Source organism: Suncus etruscus, chromosome 1 (genome assembly GCF_024139225.1).
Source record: "Suncus etruscus isolate mSunEtr1 chromosome 1, mSunEtr1.pri.cur, whole genome shotgun sequence".
Lineage (NCBI taxonomy): Eukaryota > Metazoa > Chordata > Mammalia > Eulipotyphla > Soricidae > Suncus > Suncus etruscus.
Window position 1 is genome coordinate 182627419 of NC_064848.1, and position 21370 is coordinate 182648788.

A 21370-nucleotide genomic window follows, 5' to 3' on the forward strand; every position below is an offset into this window, starting at 1 on the left:
GGATAAACAGGGCAATGTGTCGCAGCCCTCCCCCATTAGCTTGGTATCTCAGAAGGATTGATGAGGCTTAGAGTGAGTAAACAATGCACTCCAGCATGCACCATTGCTGACAAGGCCCAGGAGATCTGAAAATGCCCGTGGCCCTGCCAGCTCTTCCCTCCCCACCTCATCACAGCTGGCAAGAGAGCACGCAGTGCAAGAGCAGCCAAAGAAAACGAGCTCTTTATGCCAAATCACAAAGACAGACAAGCATAATGTGGGACACAAGGCACCCCACCCCCTTATTCACAGGTTTAGATGTTGTTCCATCTGTGCTCGAAGTTTATGTTTCTGGATCTAGAGGAAAGAGAAAGAAATGAGAGTCAGGCTTGGGATCTCTGCCAGTTCACCTTTCTCCATCTATATGGAGCCCAAGAGTTCCTCAGGCTGAAATCGGGAATGTTTGGAGTAACCCAGGATGAACTGACTGATGGTCACTCTCTGCCAGGCACTGGACAGACCCTTTTGGTTCTGTGCTCAGAGATCACTCCTAGAGGTGATCAGGGGATTATATGCAGTTCTAGGAATCAAGCCTGGGTTGGCTGCATACTAGGCAAGCATGTTACTCCCTTGGACATTTTTTTCAGACTCAGAATAGACTCATGCCTATAGCTTTCTGAGCAAGGGCCCCAGGCCGCCCTGCTCTCCCCTGTTCCTCCACGAACCTTTCCTGAGACCGTGAGCGGGTAACTGGTGACAAACACGAAGTAGCGGGGAATCTTGAAGTGGGAGATCTGCAGACGAGAGTGAGGGAGAGTGTCAGATAGGCACACCAGAGAGTGTGGAAATGGGAGGTCAGGGCAGGATGGCTTGGTAGAGATAGAGGGGTTCAAGAATGGGGCTACTGCAGCTTGGAGGGGGGCCTGAGACACCCACCTTCCCTTTGCAAAAGCCTTGAGCTCCTCGGGCGTGGTCTGCTCCCCTGTCTTCAGACGGATACAGGCACAGATTTCCTCTCCCATCCGGTTGTCCTTCACTCCCACCACCTTCCAAGGGGAGAGAGACAGAGCTCAAACATGACCTCTGTCCCCATGCATGTATCCTGCACCTGGAGACCCAGCACAGCTCAGGGGGTGTTGGGAGGACCAGGGTAGGGGGAGTTAGAGGCCTCACCTGTACTTCCTGCACCTTGGGGTGTGTGTGTAAGAAATCCTCCAGCTCAGCCGGGTAGATGTTCTCACCGCCCCGAATGATCATGTCCTTGGAGCGACCCACAATCCTGCAGAAGCCTTGCTCGTCTATGGTGGCGATGTCACTGCAAGGAAAGCCCAGAAATGACCTTTCTTCTCGGCCTCGTCAGCTGGCTGGATTGCTCGTTCATCACACACTCAGAGAGCACCTACGATGTGTGTGGTGCTGCCTTAGACTCTGGGAGAGTACAGCAAGACAAGACATTCCTTGGGACTCGAGGGAGGAGGAGACCAACACAGAGACACCCAGCCTTGCTCTGCCTTCTCACCCTGTTCGATACCACTTGTCCTGTCCAATGGCTTCACCTGTCTTCTGGGGATCATCCCAGTAGCCCAGCATGACACAGTACCCCCGAATGCACAGCTCTCCAGGCGAGTTCAACTCCATCAGTGCCCCCGTCTTCTGGTCGATGATCTTAGCCTAGGAAACCCAATTGTTTCAGGCTGGGACCTCCAACGCTCGCCTTTCAGGCCTGGGTGTTTGCGTTCACTTGCAACAGAGCTCTCAGCTTCTGTAATGCCATATTCCAGAGCAGGGAGACAATGGCTGGAGGAGACCTACTGGCCATCTACCACCTGAGTCAGCCTCAGGGCACCTCAAGGCCCAGGTTGTAAGGTGCTGAGGAAATTGCAGGCAGGAGACACCAAGGAGTGAGGAAACCAAACGGAGGGCCAGGCCAGCTGCAGAATCCAAAGCTGCTCAGCTGAAAACTGACTGAAAATTTAGGAGGAGTCTCCTCAAACCTCTGTGAAGCAACAAAGAAGCCACAGGGGGCAGCATGAGCAGGCCACATGACAGAGTGAGACAGAGTCTCGAAGCCTCATGAGAAATGTGCTGCTACCCTGGACAGGCCAATGGCAGCCTAAAGTGAGGGACATGCAGGTGGGTATCCCAGGGAATGGCAACGAGCCAGTAGGACCCTTACCCAGACAGAACCAAGCCAGGATAGGATACATGGGCTGTGACCTCTAGAGGCTGTGAGGAGACATGGGGACATAAAGGCATTGGAACCAAAGGGACAATTCGACAGATTCTTTGTCTCCCCTCTGTGTCCTTCAAGGGGCCAGGTTGCTTGGGAAATCCAGTGTTGATGACAGGTGAGAAGAGAACCTCTTGGCCTGAGGGGGGCAGCTTGGAAGTCTGGGCACAGAACAATTTGAGTCCTCAAACTTCAAAGTTCTCTGATTACAAGGAGGGACCATTAAACAGTGAGCCCAGAGTAGCCCCTGAACACCACCTGATGTGGCCCCAAAGCCCAATAGCAAAGAGGAAAAACAGGCTGTTTGGAGTCAGGGAGAGTCAGAGAGAAGCAGAAGGAAAACTCCTGCTCTGGCTCCTCTCTGGGGCTGTCCTGGCTTCCTGAGCAGACAGTGGGGTTTGGCAAAAACACCTCAGACGGGAAGGAAGGCTGCAGAGAAGCCCAGCTGGCAGCTGCTTCTATCACTGCTGCAGCTCCTCAGATCCCACCCCAGAGGAACCCTGTCCAGCCTGGGCTAGTTAAAGAACCTCTGCTTGCTGCTGGGGCAAGTGGGGCTTAGGATTTTGGGTCTGTCACTGAGAGAAGCCCAGGATTGGGGGGGGGTATGACTGCGGTGGGAGTTGGGGCTCACCTCTGTGTGAGGCATAATTCTGCCCACAGTCTCAGCTTTCTGTTCCACAGTGTCCCCAGCAAAGTTCATGAAGGTCACAGGACTATTCTCTGTGGTCCATATCCCACCTGGAGGGGGGCCAAATGAGCTGTTTGAGGGAGTAAAAAGGACCACAGAGGGATGGGGGTGTACTCAACCTTAGGGACCTTGAACGCCCTGGCTCCATTAGCTGGGCTGGAATGGAAGCGGAGCACAGGAGGACCCATTCTCCTGCCAGGCCCTCCCAGTCTCTCTGGGTCCCCAGCCCAGCCAAAGTGTTCTGACCTTACCAGCCCCTCTGCCCTCATCCCCTTCCTGATTTCAGGTCACCCCACCCCTTCCCGCCAAGCCACAGGTCCCGTCAAGTCAACTTGATGAGAAAGCCAGCTTGCCTTGGCCCAGCCAGGAACCATTCAGACCCTCCTCACACACACCAGGCACCTACTCTGCTTCAGCCACCTGAAACCAGGGACAAGTGTCTGGCCATGGGAGCGGGTGGCCCCCCAAGCTCTGGAATGCTGCCTGTGAGTTTATTTCCATCAAAATAAAAATATATAGCCAAAAGAAGGCTTTAGAAGACAGGGCGCCCTCTTCCCTCACCCCCACCCATTCTGCCCCCACCACTTCTAATGGTTGGAACATCCTGAGTAACAGAAAACCAGAAGCCAGCCATAGAGCAGCCCGAAATACCAGCCGGAATGTTCTGGGCCAGCTATAATTATTCCCATCTAGAGGCCATCTAGTGGCAGAGGCAATGTCCACACCTGCATCCTGGGAGAAGGGAGATGGAGTCACCAGAATTGGGTTTTCTCCCATCAGAGACCTCAGACCCACCCTAGTCCACTCTCATCGCCACCCCTCACACCCCACAATTTCTTCTCGTTTCTCAGGGGTGTTGAGGCCCAACTGGGAGCTCATTCCCCCTACCCCTAACCCAAATGGACAACTGGCCTAGCAGACAGTCAACCCTCCCCCCTCAATCCCCTTTCCGCAGAAATCCAACATGTAGGGTGCGGCTGCCCGCAGGACGAACCCAAAAACTAAGGTCCCTCTCACCCTCCTGATGAGTCTCCTGGGGCCACTGCCCAGGTGTGGCCTCTGCCAAGTACACCTTGGCGCCACTCTGGCCACCACCCACTAGCCCCTGGGGGAGATGGGTCTGACCACGGGGCGTGGGGGAGGAAAGCAGTGGGGATATTTTCGGGTGATTAAAGAAGGGAAGTGGAAGAGATGGTGTGACCCGCTTCGTTGCCCCAAACTCAGAGCCTGTGGTCTCAGGTGGCCTGGAGGTTTATGCCACCCTCGCATCACCTCCCAGTTCTCCCTTTTCGGGTTCAATTCTGCGGCAGGGCTAAGGGTGCCAGGAATAGAAAATTCAAAGCCAGGGTGGGAAGAGGGCTCCCTAACCCCAGGAGATGGAGGCCAAGCTCCAAAGTCCCGCTGGAACGGGGTAGCCCGCGACGCCGGGGTCCGCTCAGCTCATGCTCGGCCGGAGCAGCACAAGCGCCGCATTAAAGCGCCGCCCGCGGTGCGACCGCGGCGAGACTCGCGTCCGGCCGTCCGGCTCGGCTTCCTCCCTTGGCGGGCCAGGGCACCGGGCCGAGCGGGGATGGAGAGGCGGGGAGGAGGCTTCAACTTGAGCAAACAAACAAGTTCAAGGAACGCCTGCCTCCCGCTCCGTGCAAAAAAAAAAAATCAATGCACACACCGCCCCCTCTTCTTGTCCCGGCCCCCTACCACCCCAAAAAGCCTGGGGAAGGCGGTAGGGGACCGGGGAGAAGTTGAATGCAGAGCAGGGAGGAAGAAGGAGGGTCCAGCCCAGCAGGGTCACCGGGGCCAGATTTTGGGTGGGAGGGCCAGCCTACCTCCCCGTCGAGGGCGGAGGCGCATCCCCGCTGCGGGAGGGGTATGCGCCTCTGCTGCCTCGATGCTTCACGTAGGAGCTGGCTCGGGCTGTGCGCTGCGGTCAGGGCCGCCGTATAAATAATCCCGGGGCCCCCGAGCTCCCCGGACTTGCAGCCGACGCCGACGCCGCAGCCCCGGGCCCAGGCGTCCCGGCCATGGCCCGCCCGGTGCTCTTGCTCGGCCTCGGCCTCCTGGCCAGCCTGCTGCCGGCGCTGGCCGCCTGCCCCCAGCACTGCCACTGCCACGGCGACCTGCAGCACGTCATCTGCGACAAGGTGGGCCTGCGCAAGATCCCCAAGGTGTCGGAGAAGACCAAGCTGCTCAACCTCCAGCGCAACAACTTCCCGGTGCTGGCGGCCAACGCCTTCCGTGCCATGCCCAACCTGGTGTCGCTGCATCTGCAGCACTGCCAGATCCGAGAGGTGGCGGCCGGCGCCTTCCGAGGCCTCAAGCAGCTCATCTACCTGTACCTGTCGCACAATGACATCCGCGTGCTGCGCAACGGCGCCTTCGACGACCTGACCGAGCTCACCTACCTCTACCTGGATCACAACAAGGTGACGGAGCTGCCCCGCGGGCTGCTCTCGCCGCTCGTCAACCTCTTCATCCTGCAGCTCAACAACAACAAGATCCGAGAGCTGCGCGCTGGCGCCTTCCAAGGTGCCAAGGACCTGCGCTGGCTCTACCTGTCCGAGAACGCGCTCAGCGTCCTGCAGCCCGGCGCGCTGGACGACGTGGAGAACCTCGCCAAGTTCCACCTGGACAGGAACCAGCTGTCCAGCTACCCCGCCGCGGCGCTCAGCAAGCTGCGGGTGGTGGAGGAGCTGAAACTGTCCCACAACCCCCTGAAAAGCATCCCCGACAACGCCTTCCAGTCCTTCGGCAGGTACCTGGAGACCCTCTGGCTGGACAACACCCACCTGGAGAAGGTGAGCCCCAGACCTGGCCCAGAGCGCTGCTTGCACCCAAGCTCCACGCTTCTCTGCCTGCGGACACCGCGGGACATCGTTTCTGCCTTCCTAAAAAATGGCCTCTGGTCCAGGGGCTCTCTCCTAGATGCAGGCACTATCCCCCCCTCTGTCCCTCATCGTGTCCCCTCCCCACTCTAATCCTGACCCAGCCACCCTTACTCTCAGCCACTGCTGTCCTCGGGTTTCTGCTAATAAATGGAGCTGGGACTGCCCTGCTTCCTGCCCCCCATGGCCCCTAAACAACTTCTCCAGGGGGCCCAAAAGCCTCTGGCTATGGGCAGCATCCATCTCTTCCTGTTGGCCTGCCTTCCTCCCTCTGCTGTCCCCCCCCCCCCCCCGCCTGCTCTCTGCTAACCCTGCTACCCAATAAAGAGAGGTTTGTTTATTGAGGACCTTGTGGAGTCAGGCCCACAAAGAAACCCTGTTCCTGACAGGATGGAGAGGTGGGGCGAAGGAGCAAACATGGGGTACCTCTTTCTTCCCTGCCCAGCAGGACTCACACGCACCCTCACTACCTTCTCAGCCCAGTAGCTAAAGCAGGGGACAGGAATCAGGAACCCCCAGAGACCACAGACCTGGCACCTTCACCAGGACACAGTAAAGGCAAGAGCCTAAACCACCCTCAGCAGGATCCCAGGTATTCCCCTGAGGGAGGACAAGCATTGCCTCACTATCTCCTTCACTGCCTTTTGCACCAGAGCCAGCTGCACCCCATTTTCTGATCTTCTCTGTGATTCCAAGGCTGGGCCAGGTGGGGATGCTAGGAGCTGGGGTGGTGGCCTCCATTAATCTGAGAAATTCAGAGGCTTCAGCATGGAGGTAAGACTGGGACGAAGTGGAGAACGGACCTCAGGGGGACTGTCTAGGCTTGGGAAAACCTGGACAGGGGACGGATGGCCTCTGTCTGAGGTGGAGTCTGCTTGCTCTTGTCCTTCCGTGAACTCCTTTCAGTGTGTAACACAGTAGCTTCCAGTGGCAGAGCAGTTGATGTGGGGCAGAGGAGGCCAGGCAGGGACTATGATGCCTGTTCCAAGACATGGACACCCATGAGGGCTTTCCCATGGAGCTTTCCTATCTGGCCACAGGCCTCTCACTGCAGTGGCTCCACAAAGTCTGGCAGGAAGAGCCAGGCAGTGAGGACAGAAAGGGTGGGGTATAGTCCTAGGGATCCGGGGTGGTAGGAGCCTATTGCACAGTCCTTCCCACCCAAACTTGTGTGGGTGCCAGCTTGGCCCTGGGATTAGACTGGCAGTCCCAGCATTTATGCAGGGGCTGCAGTCATTGTGTGTTGGCTGCTGTCACCTGAACTCCTATGGCTTCCTCCTCACTTGCACTCTGAAGTCACACACCTATCTCTGTAGGTTATGGTGTGGATTAGATCAGCGGAGATCATGTGGACACACGCTGAATTTCTGCTGCCACCGCTCGTGCCCATGCACCAGCCCTGACCCTTGGAACAGAGCGGGGATCAGCTGGACAGGGCTGAGTGCTCACCTCATGCTCTTCTTGCCCTCCCAGTTCTCGGATGGTGCCTTCACGGGCGTGAGCACACTGAAGCATGTTCACCTGGATAACAACCGCCTGAGCCAGCTGCCCTCAAGCTTCCCCTTTGACAGCCTGGAGACCCTCACCCTTGCCAACAACCCCTGGAAGTGCACCTGCCCACTCCGGGGTCTTCGGAGGTGAGAACGTGTCCATGTTCCCCATCCCCAGAGCCCGGCTCAGACATTCAGACAGAACCCCCTGATCTGCTGAATAGTTGGGGTATCCCCATGTGAAATTAGGATGGTTTCCCTCATGAGTGCATTGTCCCTTCTTCCAGTGCCCGCACATCTCTTCCTGAACTCCTTCAACTCTCTGTCTCTCTAGGTGGCTGGAAGCCAAGACTTCCCGCCCCGATGCCACTTGCGCTTCACCCAGCAAGGTCAAGGGTCAGCACATCCGAGACACTGAAGCCTTTCGCAGCTGCAAGTCCCCCACCAAACGGTCCAAGAAAGCCAGCCGCCATTAAACAGGTAGGCACTCTACTTCCCTCCAGGATATCTGGCAAACGAGGAAGGGGGCCAGGCCACCCATTTTGATAGGAAGAGGGAGGAGGAGGGCTTCTGCCCATGAGTCCTCATGTTCTCTGTAAGCTTTCTGGGGAGGCTGGGGGAATGCCTGGGGAGTGGTAGGAGGACCTTCACCATTGTCTACCTCCCACCAGCCTCCACCGGGAACTGGCCTCCACCTTCTGCCAAGGGGGCTTCTGACCTCCTTCTCTCCTTCATCTTCTCCCCCCAGCCCCTGCAGCCACACAGAGCTGTCCATAGCCTGGCAGGGCCATGGGCATCCAGCACAAACGCAGCTCCTCCCAGGCGAGAACACGATCACCCCTGCCCTGCCCATCATGGTTCCTCTCAGAAAAGCTGTCCCGGGGACCCCAGGCTTTCTACACTGGGACAGGTGACATCAGCACCATCACCTTCCAGAAGGTTCCCTCCTCTCCTCCTTCCACCCCACTGTCCGGAAGCAACATCAGAGCCCAGCCAGCCCCTTTTCCAGAAATGGCCTGTACAGCTCCTGCCACCTGTTGGGACACACTAGAAGAACCCCTGGGGCGAGGTTGCCACATTCCAAATGCATTTCCTCCTACGGTTTCTAGAACGATAAATGTATGAGCGTATACTCTTGACTCCCCGGGTCCCTAGTTCTGCGACTCCCCCGTGGCTGAGATAAGACTATGCTTTCTCACGTCTGTTCCCTGAACAAGGGTGGAAAGAGAGGGTCCCCTTGGAGATTCAATCTGGGCCCCACCAATTCCTAACCCCACCCTTGCCTCGATCACCACTCACCACCAGTTCTCTCATGTTCAACTTGTTGACCATGCTTCGGACCAGCTCTGGGGGTGCAGAGGACCCTCCGATCACACCTGCATCAGAGAACTATGGACTCAGCTCCCCACTCCCTGTACCCATACCTCAGCCCATTCCCTTGGCCTTGCTCCCCTGAGATGTTGTAGGGGAGGCTCCTCCACTCCAACTCGCATGTCTGAGGTGACCTAGCCCCCTCGCTGAGAAACTGGCCTACCCCTTTCCCTACCTACCTCCACATATGGATGAGATGTCATAGTTGGAGAAGTCAGGCTGGTTCAGAATGTCCACGTACATGGTTGGGGTGCCATAGATGTAGGCGCCTCTGTACAACAGGGAGCATCTCGGAATCAGGCCTGGAAGGGAGAGGGCAGCCCCACTTCACCCCCACCCACTCTGACCCCATGCATAAACAGCAGAGACTGTTAGGTGGGAGCTCCTGGAGACACAAATTGGGGTGGGACCCCCAGGGCTCCCTGGCTGACTGCAGGAGACGTCGTCCTGAAAAAGGCTCTGGCACGGGGCCTTCTCTGCCCACTGATGCTCACCTCTCATTGTTGATGGCCTCCAACACTTTCTTGCCATCAAAGGAGGGAGAGGAGAGGATGAGGGTGACCCCATACATGAGGCTCACCATGGTGCCGCCCACGGACCCTAGGCAGTGGTACAGGGGGCAGGGCAGCACGGTCCGCAGTGCCTCGGGTGGCTGGAATAAGGCACGAGGCTGAGTCTAAAGCCAGGAAGCCAGCCTGGTGCCACCCACCACCATGCCCCCACCCCCCGGGGCCTACCTTGAGGTGGAGTCCCAGGCGCTCCCCGATCATGTTGGAGTTGTTGACAATGTTGTAGTGGGACAGGGTGGCCCCCTTGGGGTTGCCAGTGGTTCCCTGAGGAGAAAGCAGTGAAGAGCTCGGCCTCCCCAATCTGTTGTCCCCCACAGTTCAAGGGAGCTGTCCCTTCACTCCCAGACCAGCCTCCTCGAGATCCCCCTGAGCCTTTGTACCAGAAACCCCTGAGACCAGTCCTCCTGCCACCTCTAGGGGCCCTCTGCTACCCCAAATTCCCTCTTGGGGTTCCATGCTCATCACTGAGGGTTGTGGTGATTCTAACCAGTGGGTTCCCTGCACACTTGTCCTGTGCAGGGGGTAGCAGGAAATGCCATGGTCAGTCCCCAGCTGCAGAGGTGCTCAGGACAGAGGAGCCCTGAAAACCATATCTGCACACCCAGGGCAGATGTCCCTCACACTCGGGGTGGGGGGGAGGTCAGGGTGCCGGCCCTACCGAGGTGAACAGGACATTGATAGGGTCGTGGCAGGACAGGAACTTCTGTGTGTAGTGGAGGTGAGCCAGCTGCAGCTCCGAGGAGCCAGCGGCCACCACATCCTCCAGGAGCAGTGTCCCTGGCAGCCGCTCGTCCACCACGATGACGGTGCTCAGCTCTGGGACCCTGGGGGTGGTGGGATCAGAGGCTGAGGGGGCCCAGGAAACACCAGGTACATTCCTGGGGGTGATGAGTGGAGATGGGACCAGGAAGCAGCACTCGCCTGACCCAGGCTATACCTCTGACTCTTTAAGGCTCCTGGCGGGCAGGTGTCCAGCTCAGGACAAATCTGCTTCAGGATGTTGTAGTACTGTTGAGTCTTGAACTGCTTTGGAAATACCAGGGCTTTGCAGCCCACCTACAGGGAGCAGGGGTGGCCCTGGTCAGAAGGAAGCTGGGCTGGGGATCCTCACTGACTATGGCTCCCATTCATATGTAGGCATCATTGCTTAGATGTACGGCTTCTTGGCACTACTGTGCATGCGAACATGCACCCACACATGTAGCAGCACCACTTTACACACATATACATGCCCACACCAGCACCACTGCACACACATCAGAACCATTACATACACTGGTAGCACTGTACACACATACACACACAAGAACCACTGTAATATACACAACTCTAGCACCATTGCATATACACACGCATCATTGAACACACGCACACCAATACCACTGCACACAGACACACCAGCCCCACTGCGCATGCATAACAGAACTACTGACCTCATATACTCATGCACACATACTGCCCCATACAGACATTACACACAACCAAATACATACAGCCCCAGACACATGCACCACTGTCTGACAGACACGGGTGTCACCCTAACCAACACACACGCTAACCCCTCACACACACACAACCCCTTAGTCACACACACATCCCTCATACAGCCGTACATGCTGCTCTGACACACAGGTAGCCCCACCTCCCGACACACCAGCCCCAAATTTGCCCAGCCATCCTCCCTGCCTCCCCCTAGTGCCCAGAGGGACCTGCTCTGGACCCACCCACGTGTGCCCCCAACCCACCAGCTTGAGTGAATATTCCAGCTCCATCGCCTGGTAGGCTGGGTTCACGGACACCTGTGGGGACCAAGAATGCCAGTGGGATCCCCCACACGAGGCATGTGCGCTGTGTACACAAGCCTGGAGGATGCCCCAGGAAAGCCACCCTTGCCCCCACCATCAGCCGGGCAAGCAGCTCCTCACCAGAATGATGCCTGCATGGGCGGTGGCCAACTGCATGAGCACCCATGCATAGGAGTTGGGGCCCCACATGCCCAACCGGTCACCTTTGCGGAGGCCAAGACTGAGGAGCCCAGAAGCAGCTTTGTCTACCTGATGGACATAGATGATCTCAGGGCTGTGACCTCCCTAAGTCCTTCACCTGGGGGTTCCCATCAGCACTACTGGGAGCCTGGCACAGCAGATTCAGGAGCCTCAGCCAATGGCCTCTGACAGCCCCACCTCCCAACCCATGGCTAGATGCCCCCCTCCAGGCTCTGCACAGCCAAGAAAGCTTGAGCAGGCAGCTGTCCACTTTGGAGTTCAGGTCAGGACCCACCTCCTCCTTGAGTTGGGCAAAGGTCAACCTGACGTTTTCCAGGGGGACAACTAAGGCCTCCCGATCCGGGTACTTCTGTGCTACATCCTCAAGGCAGTGGCCTACTGTCTTGTTGAGGAGTCGCTGTTTGGTTCGGCCCTGGACAAAGCTGAGGCCCCAATGGGTAGGGTGGACGAGTGGTCATCTGGCGTGGTACTGTGGGAACAGGAACCAAAGGTTTGGCTGGAACCCGCAGCTAAGGCACACAGCTTACCTGGGTACATCAGAGACCTGCTCCCTCCCACCAGATCCATCACCATTTATGTGACAAAACCGACCCTGAGACTGTCTTCTTGTCCTTAGCAGATTCCTTTCCCAATTCTCTCTCTCTCTCTCTCTCTCTCTCTCTCTCTCTCTCTCTCTCTCTCTCTCTCTCTCTCTCTCTCTCTCTCTCTCTCTCTCTCTCTCTCTCTCTCTCTCTCTCTCTCTCTCTCTCTCTCTCTCTCTCTCTCTTCTCTCTCTCTCTCTCTCTCTCTCTCCCCCCCCCAAAGCCTGGGTTCTTGATGCAGAAGCTTGGGAAAGGGATACTGAGGTTAACCACAGCCCTCTTACTAAACAGAAGAGGTGGACTAAGAGTGTTGGAAGCAGATTGTGCTTTGAAACTATTTCCTCCTGATAAAAATAGAAGGCCGTGGGCATTTAGCAACACAAGAATCCAACCTGGATGGGCATGATGTGCTTTCATCCATGCCAAGATGTCAATGCCATTCCCTGAAACTGAGGCACACTACTAGGTGTGATGCCAAAACACACAGCAAACAAAATCAGGCTCCAGAGCAGTGGTCCTCAAACTATGGCCCACGGGCCACATATTGTATTTGTATCTGTTTTGTTTCTTCATTGCAAAATAAGATATAAGAATTCGTTCATAAGTTTTGTTTTTACTATAGTCAGACCCTCCAATGGTCTGAGGACAATGAACTGGCCCCCTGTTTAAAAAGTTTGAGGACCCCTGCTCCAGAGAGAGCACAGTAACTAAGGTAATTGTTTTGCACTTGATAGGCCCAGGTTTGATCCCTAGTAACATATGGTCCTGAGCACAGAGCCAGGTGTAAGCCCTGAGCACAACCAGATGTGATCCTAACCTCCCCACTCCCAAGTGAAAGGCAGAAAATCCACAGCTGAAGAGATAGCACAGAAGAAAAGGCCCAGGTTTGATCTCTGACACTGCATGGTCCCCCGAGCACAATGAGGAGCAAGTCCCAAACACAGACTCCCTGAATACTACCAGATAAACCGAAGTAAATAAATAGTGGCTGGAGTGATAGTACAGTGAGTAGGATGCTTGCTTTGCATATGGCCAGCCAGAGTTATGTCCACAACATCCAATTGAGTCCTGCAGGAATAATTCCTGAGTGCAGGAGTAACCCTGAGCATCACCTACTAGGCACAAAACAACAATAACAAAGGAAAGATGGCACTAGAGGCGTATTACAAGGGTTAAGTCAGTCGCTTCACATTGCCACCTACCCTGGTTCCAAATATGAGCTCATGTGCATAAAGCCAAGAGTAGACCCAGAGAACCACTGGATGTGTGCCTTCTCCCTTGCAGAACAAATAAATATACAAATACCCAAAAACAAAGAACAACATGAAACTTTCCAGAAGCCACATGGCACCTAGGACATCCTGTGCCCACTCTTTCTCTCTGGGTGACAGCTACTGTGCTCCATGGATACTTTATAGGTGTGTTGTTGCATTAAGCCCTTATGATGGGCTTGGATGGTGGATGGAGACCTTTGTTCTTAGGTCCCGGCCACGTGGCTCCATCCCTCTGGGTTCAGGAAATCGAAGGGTATTGAACTCACTCACAGGCAGGCTTCCAGAGAGATAACATCTTTATTTAGCCCTAGCCAACAGATGTGGCTGCTAACCATAAACGCATGCTTTAGCTTGCCCTGCATCTTAGCTTTACCTGCCATGTTTCCTCCTGTTACCTCTCCATGCTGGTAAAGACCTTAATCCTCTCAGGTCAAAGCCTTATCTAACCTTTCCAAGACCCCTCCTAGGAATGGGCGGGGTCTTGCAGATAAGATCAAGTTACCCAGAAAGAATGGGGGGATAGGGCTTCATCTCCCCCTTCTCTGAAATATAAATGAAGCTTTTGTAATCCTGACTCCGCCTTTAGCCAAAGGCGGGTAATATTTCCATAGCAACAACGTAATAAAGTGAAAATTAACATACTAGCCTTTTTCAAAAACATAACATTTCTTTTTTTTTTTTTTTTTTTGGTTTTTGGGCCACACCCAGTAACGCTCAGGGGTTACTCCTGGCTATGTGCTCAGAAGTTGCTCCTGGCTTGGGGGACCATATGGGACACCGGGGGATCGAACCGCGGTCCGTCCAAGGTTAGCACAGGCAAGGCAGGCACCTTACCTTTAGCGCCACCGCCCGGCCCAAAACATAACATTTCTACAAAATATACCATACACCTGTAACTTAAAATTTTCTTAATGCTTTTTTACCAAGCACTATCCTGGAACTTCTTTTTGTTCCTATACCTTTAAACTATTTTGGGGGAACTTTTGTTCCTATTAACCTTCCCTAAACACAAGTACTACAGCAAAAAAATGCAAAACATACATTTTAAAAACAGGCTTAATACATTAAAATACACAGTACCATTGGAAACATTAACTATGAACAACAATAAAACACATTTAAATTGGCAAGAGCATGACTTAGATTAAAGTTAGATGCAGGTGGTTAGAAATTAGTTTTAAGCCCTGTTCCCAACAGAAAACATGTGTTCCAGGCTCCAGGTCACTAAGGCATTGAACCCCCAAGGCTAATAATCATGCCAATTCACTTTTGTAGCTGTGCTGTCTGCTCCTTTTGTTCATTTCCACTCTTGCTGCATGGAGAGAATTTCTAGAAAAGACACAGTGTGTAGGGCAGGGGGACAGGGGCCCAAAGTGGGTTTCCCTGCAGATGCTAGATGTGAGGAGAATGCCCTGAAGAGGCAGGTCACGGATGCTTCGACACAGACTCCAGAACTGGGAGCTGGACTCATACTGTGGTACATTACTGCAGCTGCACAGAGCATGCACCTTCCTTGTGCATTTCCCTTTTTTGTTTTGTTTTGGGGTTATACCCAGCAGAACTCAGGAGTTACTCCTGGCTCTGAGCTCAGGTATCATTTCTGCTGGTGTCAGAGAACCATATGGGATGCAGGAGATCCCATACCTGGCCACATGTCAGGCACCTTTTCTGCATAGTATGGCTCTGCCCCTTCTCTCGCATTATTATTTTTAGAGGGAGAACTACTGTGCTCAGTGGTGTCACAGGCTAGCTTTGGTTCGGTTGTCTTAGAAACTTCTTTGAATTCTTTTTTCTTTTTGGGTCATACCCAGTGATGCTCAGGGGTTACTCTTGGCTATGTGCTCAGAAATCGCTCCTGGCTTGGGGGACCATCTGAGATGCCTGAGGATCGAATCATGGTTCATCCTAGGTCAGCCACGTGCAAGACAAAAGCCTTACTGCTTGCGACACTGCTCCGACCCAGTGAGAACTTCTTTGAATTATCTTAGGAAAGTGGATGCATGAACAGCGTATGAAGAAAATGAGAGACCACACAATTCTATGTGGGAGAAAACAGTGTTTCTAAGTTTAATGTGAAGAATAAGGGGTATAAATGAGAGTTTCTCGAGCCACAGTTTTTTCTATGGCACAAAAAAAAAAATGCACTCTTATGTTAAATTACTACATGACTCTCTTGTAAACAGAAACACAAAAACAATCCACATGGCTCCTGATGAGTAGATACATTTCAAGTAAGAATCCAGTTAAAAAGAGAAGATAAATTTTAACATCTTAAAGTAGTTCCTGTCCAGCTAGTCCTGGATATCAATACTGATTAGGGGAATTTTGCAAGGGCCAATTTTTTCTGTTTCCTGAGGGAAAAAGTTTTGTTTTAGGAGCTAATACAGATAACTAACTTCCTAAGGTCTGACTAAGAAACAAACTTATCTGAAAGAGATGCAAATCTACCTGGTGAAGGTTTTCTCAATAGTCTGGACAAAACTTTGGATATAAATTCTGAGGTAAGAATTAGTTATCAAGTGCTCAAAGTCTTTTAGAGATGTCGAAAAGGCAGAACACTCCTTTCTGTTTAAAAACCGCAAGGCATATAGAAGACAAAGAGAAATAAAGTTGCTTTTGATGCTGAATTTTTTCAGGTAAAGAGAAATCAAATCAAGGCTATATTTGCCTGTAATAATCCTTATAAAGAAGAAGGGGCCAGAGAGATAGCATGGAGGTAGGGTGTTTCCTTTGCATGCAGAAGGACGGTGGTTCAAAACCCAGCATCTTATATGCCAGGAGTGATTTCTGAGCATAGAATCAGGAGTAACCCGAGTGCTGCTGGGTGTGATCCAAAAGCCAAAAAAAAAAAAAAAAAAAAAAAAAGAAATAAAATATACACACAAAATACAGCAGAAGGGATATTCATCTTAAGGCCAATTAAATGTTTGTTACAAAGCAAGTATAATGTCAGTATCATTAACATACATCTCCTCAGCCATCCAAAATGAGGGAAAGACTTCTCAGCGGGCCTTCTGGTGAGATATTTCTCAGGAATTTTTGATCAGCTACCCATGCAAAGGTATGAACATCCTAGCGGGTCTTCTGTCTCACTTCCTCTAGAAATATTAAAATTCCTATTATGTTAATGCTGTGACACAGTGGCTACATATGGCTTAGTATTCAAGGAACCATGTGGTGGCAGGAATCAAAACTGGGGCCTCTAACTTATTAGGCCTATGCTCACTCCATTAAGTTATCTCCTCAGACCAGAGTGTTACACCCCACTCAGAAAGGGCACACACCAGAAGTGCTTCTTAGCCTTCTTAGGTGTAGTGCTCTCCTGAAAAAGAATTATTTGCCAAAAAGGCTCGCTTAGAGTAGTCAAATCAGTTGACCCTTTGCGTGGATTGTTTGGCTATAATTCTAAACGTGGCTGTGACTATCTTTCTCTTTATTTTTGACCATTATTAGAAATCAGGCCTCAGTACTTCTTTCTAACAAAGGAAGACAGTATCAAATCCCGCCAAAAGTATCCCACTGACCAGCTCTCTATGATTTCTGCTACCTTGGTGCCAAGATCATGTTTTTTCCAAAACTTAGCTCATGATGAAAGCAATTTTTGGTTTTCCCCAAAACTCTAAAACATTTCTCTCTCTTCCCACTTCCCTGAAAATTACCTGGTTTCTCCTGCTTACCCAAAACAAAAGCTAACCCACAACAGAACTTCTTTTTACCTTCAGTATCGGTTCTTTAATATGCAGATTTTAGCTATGGCCTTCCATTATGCTTCCCTGACCATCTCCCACTTTCTTTGATCCTCCTAAATTACACCCCGCATTCCAAAGCTCACCCCTTAAAAGTCACCCAGCTCAAAAAATAAATTTGTCTTCGTCTTTCCAGACGATTTATTTCTACAATATTGTTCCGTTTTTCCGTCCATTTCATGTTCCCACTCTTTCCCCGTGAAAGGTTCCTGGACTCCACGAAGAAGCGGCTTAGAGGCACTGGCATCTGCAGCAACAGAGTATGTGATTTCCTAAGCACAGTAGTGGATGAGGAGCACCACAATGGGAAGACTGAAAGGTTCTGGTGAATACTAGAACTAAGCATGTAGCCACAGGTCACAACAGTAGCAGTAGCAGCAGAGGGAAAGAAGGAGGGAAGAGAATAAAATTGAAAACATCTTTTTTAAAAGAGACTGGAGAAATAGTATGAGAGGTAAGGCATTTGTCTTGCACACAGCCAACCCAGGTTCACTTACCTGCATCCCATATGATCTTTTAAGAGTGACCCCTGAGCACAGAGCACTTACAGGAGTAAGTAAGTCCTGAGCATCATTGAGTGTAACCTCCCAACGAATAAATAAAAATTAAAAAAAAAACTTTAATTAAAAAAGAAATTTAGGACTGAAGAGATGGGCACCTGTCTTGCATGAAGCCAATCCTTATTTGTCCTGGCACCTCATATGATCCCCAAACAGCACCAAGAGTGATCCTGAGCACAGAGCCTGGCGTAAGCTTTGAGCACCGCTGGGTGTGGCCCCCCCAACAAAAGCTAACGTAGCACAGTAGAGAGTAGGGAAAGATGAAAAGGGAAAGAAAAAGAAACTTAAGGGGCTGGAGAGATAGCATGGAGGTAGGGCATTTGCCTTGCATGCAGAAAAACAGTGGTTCGAATCCCGGCATCCCGTATGGTCCCCCAAGCCTGCCAGGAGCGATTTCTGAGCGTAGAGTCAGAAGTAACCCCTGAGAACTGCTGGGTGTGACCCCAAAACCAAAAAAACTCCAAAAAATAAAATAAAATAAAAATGAAAAAGAAACTTAAGAGGTAGAAAAACATACGGATATCCTTAATAATTTTTTATCTTTTGGGCCACACCAAGTGGTGCTCAGGCATTACTCCTGGTTCTGCAATCAGAAATTATTCCTGGCAGGCTCAGAGGACCATATGGGACGCTGGGGATCAAACCAAGGTGAGTCACGTGCAAGGCAAATGCCCTACTTGCTGTGATATCACTCCAGCCTGATTCTTAATCTTTTTATTTACTTTCATTTATTATGATTATTATATAATCATACACCTTTACTTTCTTTCCCTAAAAATTTAATTTAATTAGAGTACTATCTGAACTAATTATTAATTACTATTTACTTACCCCTTTCTCATTCCTTTGCTGTGATGATCAGGGGGTACATGATTCATCTGTGATACTGGCATTTCAGAGATCACATGCTTTTTGCCATGCCAGGGGCCAGGTGGCTAGAGGCCACCATTGGCACTTGACATGGGGAACAGAGAAATAAATTCTTAGCCTCATGCCAAATGATGGGCACCCTGCCACTAATCTCCTCTGGGCACAAACATCTTCATCTTAAGGTCATGGACTCCTTAGACCCACTCATGTGTGTAGTCTTCTTGTCCCTAGACTTTTTGCTGTCAGAAGTCAATAAATGTTCTGTTTTGTTTTGTTTTGTTTTGTTTTGTTTGTTTTTTGGACATACCCACATACCCGGTGTCTCTCAAGGGTTACTCCTGGCTCTACACTCAGAAATCGCCCCAGGCGGGCTCAAGAGACCATATGGGATGCTGGGAATTGAACCCAGGTTGGCTGCGTGCAAGGCCCTACTGCTATGCTATCGCTCCAGCCCCCAATAAATGTTCTCCTTTAATTTAAGCCTGGAGGTGGGGGAGGATGACCAGAAGTCCATTGGTGGCCACACTACTGAATAGGAAGGTATGGTACTGGGTGAAATAAGCCAGACACAGAAAGACAAGCATACTCGATCTCACTCAGAGTGCAATGCATACATTCAGTGCAGTTTGAATTTGTTTTCTGTGGCTTACAACTGGTGAATCCTAAACACACAGGTGTCCCTTTGATCAGTAGTTTCACTTTTTGGGGTTTCAATTACCCATCCCTAATGGAGGTGGGAAAATATTCACAGTAGGTATTTTGAGAAAATATAAAAGATAGCTAGTTTTTGTTTTTTTTTTTTTTGGTTTTTGGGTCACACCCGGCAGTGCTCAGGGGTTACTCCTGGCTGTCTGCTCAGAAATAGCTCCTGGCAGGCACGGGGGACCATATGGGACACCGGGATTCGAACTAACCACCTTTGGTCCTGGATCGGCTGCTTGCAAGGCAAATGCCGCTGTGCTATCTCTCCGGGCCCAAGATAGCTAGTTTTATTTTTGTTTTATTATTAGTTCTAGGTTGTGAGTGTGCCTAATTTATATGTTTGTTTTGTTTTGGTTTTGCTACACCCAGCAGTGCTCAGGGCTCACTCCTAACCTTGCATTGCACTCAGGGATCACTCCTGGTAGGTTTGGGAGATCATTAGTGACTGTACAGGATGGAACCTAGATGGGCCACCTGGAAGGCAAGCATCCTACAGAAGCCAAACCATGTCTAATATATATTAAATTTTGACATAAAGATGTAGACATAGGGAAATAAAGTACACACAGGATTTGCTCTGAGACTAGGCTTCTAATATCCACTTGAAGGCTTGGAATATAACCCTGTGGGATAAGGAAGGGGCAATGGTCAGGCTTCATATGCATGGCTAATGGGTAACCAGGAGCTCTGAAGGCCTGGTAGATACCTTCCCCATGGCAGTATTTGGATTAGGAGGCAGCAAAGCACACATCTCAGTCACTCGAACAGCTTTGTTGTTAGCAAAAGCATTTAAAGGTGGAGGTACTGCATCTCACTAGACATGCCTCATTCTCACAATGCCCAGGTGTCCTATTTAGTGAGGAACCTGGCTTTTGACTAATTCACCGTAGTTTTCAGACCAGACAGTGACCTTCTGGAAAGTCTCTCTGGGATATCAGCAGATGGGTTTATGTGTATAAAAAGAAAAATCAAATTCATTTGCCATGTGTTATCTCCTTTGTGTTTACAGCAGCTCACACAGTACCATGACAAGAGATCTCCCGATCCCCAAAAGTCTCTTTCCTCTGGTCAAAGCTTTCTGAAACATTGCTCCTTCATTTCTTTCCAAGAAACCCCAAATTTAAATCGACTCTCTGAGGTTAGAAATTATTAAAAGAGACTGGCTGGGGACCGATTGATAGCTCAATGGTAGGGTGTTTGCCTTGCATGTGACTGACCCAGGATAGACCTGAATTTAATTCCTGGCATCCCATATGGTCCTCCAAGCCTGCCAGGAGCGATTTCTGAGCACAGAGCCAGGAGTAATCCCTGAGCTCCACCAGGTGTGCCCCCTCCCCCCCCCAAAAAAAAAAGACTGGCTCATTGTTTGGAGAATGTGACAACCTGTGTTGTAATCTATTGGCTCTGTTTCGGCCAAGGAGGATCCTTAAGAACAAGTTTGCATTGATAAGGACCCAGCTCACTGGCCAGGGAACACTGCAAAGTAGTCAAGTCCTTATTCCTTTTTGGTTCAGTGATCTTCAACCACAGGTCCATTGGCCAGTGTGGGTCGCAGGTGTAATGAAGTTGAAAATCTCTGGCCACCTGCCTTGGTTATAACCACCAGTCCATGGGTATATAAAAAAAAGTTGAACAAAGGCTATTTTCTTTTCATCACCTCGGTAATAGTTCTCTGCCATTTTCTGTACATGCAATGTGTGTTTATTTTATGTTCTCAACTGTTCATGCTTGCTGTTCTCCCCCAAGTATGAGTTTCCCAAAACACTGCTAGAATATCTATCAGCTGTGATGTCACATTACCTCTGCTAGTCATAAACCAGACCCTCTACCACCTCTCTTTGAGACTGTTCTTCAGACATGCTGGCGGACACCTTCCTAACCTACGTTGTTTTCATTTGTCAATAAACCCTTCTTTTCTAACCAATGATTCCTATGCATTTTTTTAGAATGACAATGTTTTTGTTGTTGTTTGAGGGCCACCATGGTCGTACAGGGGGTTATTCCTGACTCTTTGCTCAGGAGTGACAACTGGTGGTGCTCAGGGAGTACTATATGGCAAGAATCAAACTATTGCAGCACCTGCAAGCAGGACACTTAGTGGCTTACCTCCTGCATTTGCTATCTGGCCACGGGATGCCACCTAATAATTTACCTCTGAGGGGGTTAGATGGCCATTGCTATGTGGAATAAAGACCATGTTTCCAAGTTTCCCCAGCAGGTGAAGTTTTGACCAAGTTCTTGGCCAGTTTTTCAATGTGACTAAAATGTTTGTCCCAATGGATGAAAGCAAACTTCTCAAAACAATCCTTAAAGGAAAGGAGGCATCTCTGCTTGTTTTCTGCCTTGTACTGGAAAGTGACCTCACAGGGAAAGATGGCCAGCCCATCATCCCACAGAGTTGTGGATCCTTCAGAGGGTCCAG

General features: G+C 51.1%; 2 protein-coding genes across 2 annotated transcripts in view; one reads left to right on the plus strand and one right to left on the minus strand.

The window, feature by feature from the left end:
• Positions 1–204: 204 nt before the first annotated feature.
• The window catches only part of ACSF2 (acyl-CoA synthetase family member 2), a 54295-nt gene continuing 33129 nt past the window's right edge, over positions 205–21370 (minus strand). Inside the window, 16 exon segments of the mRNA XM_049772883.1 lie at positions 205–336; positions 705–773; positions 912–1025; positions 1153–1294; positions 1499–1650; positions 2841–2947; positions 8562–8645; positions 8820–8911; positions 9135–9292; positions 9378–9473; positions 9868–10033; positions 10147–10265; positions 10955–11008; positions 11135–11263; positions 11490–11647; positions 11650–11684. Of these exon segments, the coding sequence (XP_049628840.1) occupies positions 286–336; positions 705–773; positions 912–1025; positions 1153–1294; positions 1499–1650; positions 2841–2947; positions 8562–8645; positions 8820–8911; positions 9135–9292; positions 9378–9473; positions 9868–10033; positions 10147–10265; positions 10955–11008; positions 11135–11263; positions 11490–11647; positions 11650–11684 (1726 nt within the window). The 3' untranslated portion in view covers positions 205–285.
• CHAD (chondroadherin) lies at positions 4825–8295 on the plus strand. Its single transcript, XM_049772862.1, has 4 exons — positions 4825–5692; positions 7253–7416; positions 7604–7749; positions 8018–8295. The coding sequence occupies exons 1-3, from the start codon at positions 4919–4921 to the stop codon at positions 7743–7745; spliced, it is 1080 nt and encodes a 359-aa protein (XP_049628819.1). The 5' UTR covers positions 4825–4918; the 3' UTR covers positions 7746–7749; positions 8018–8295.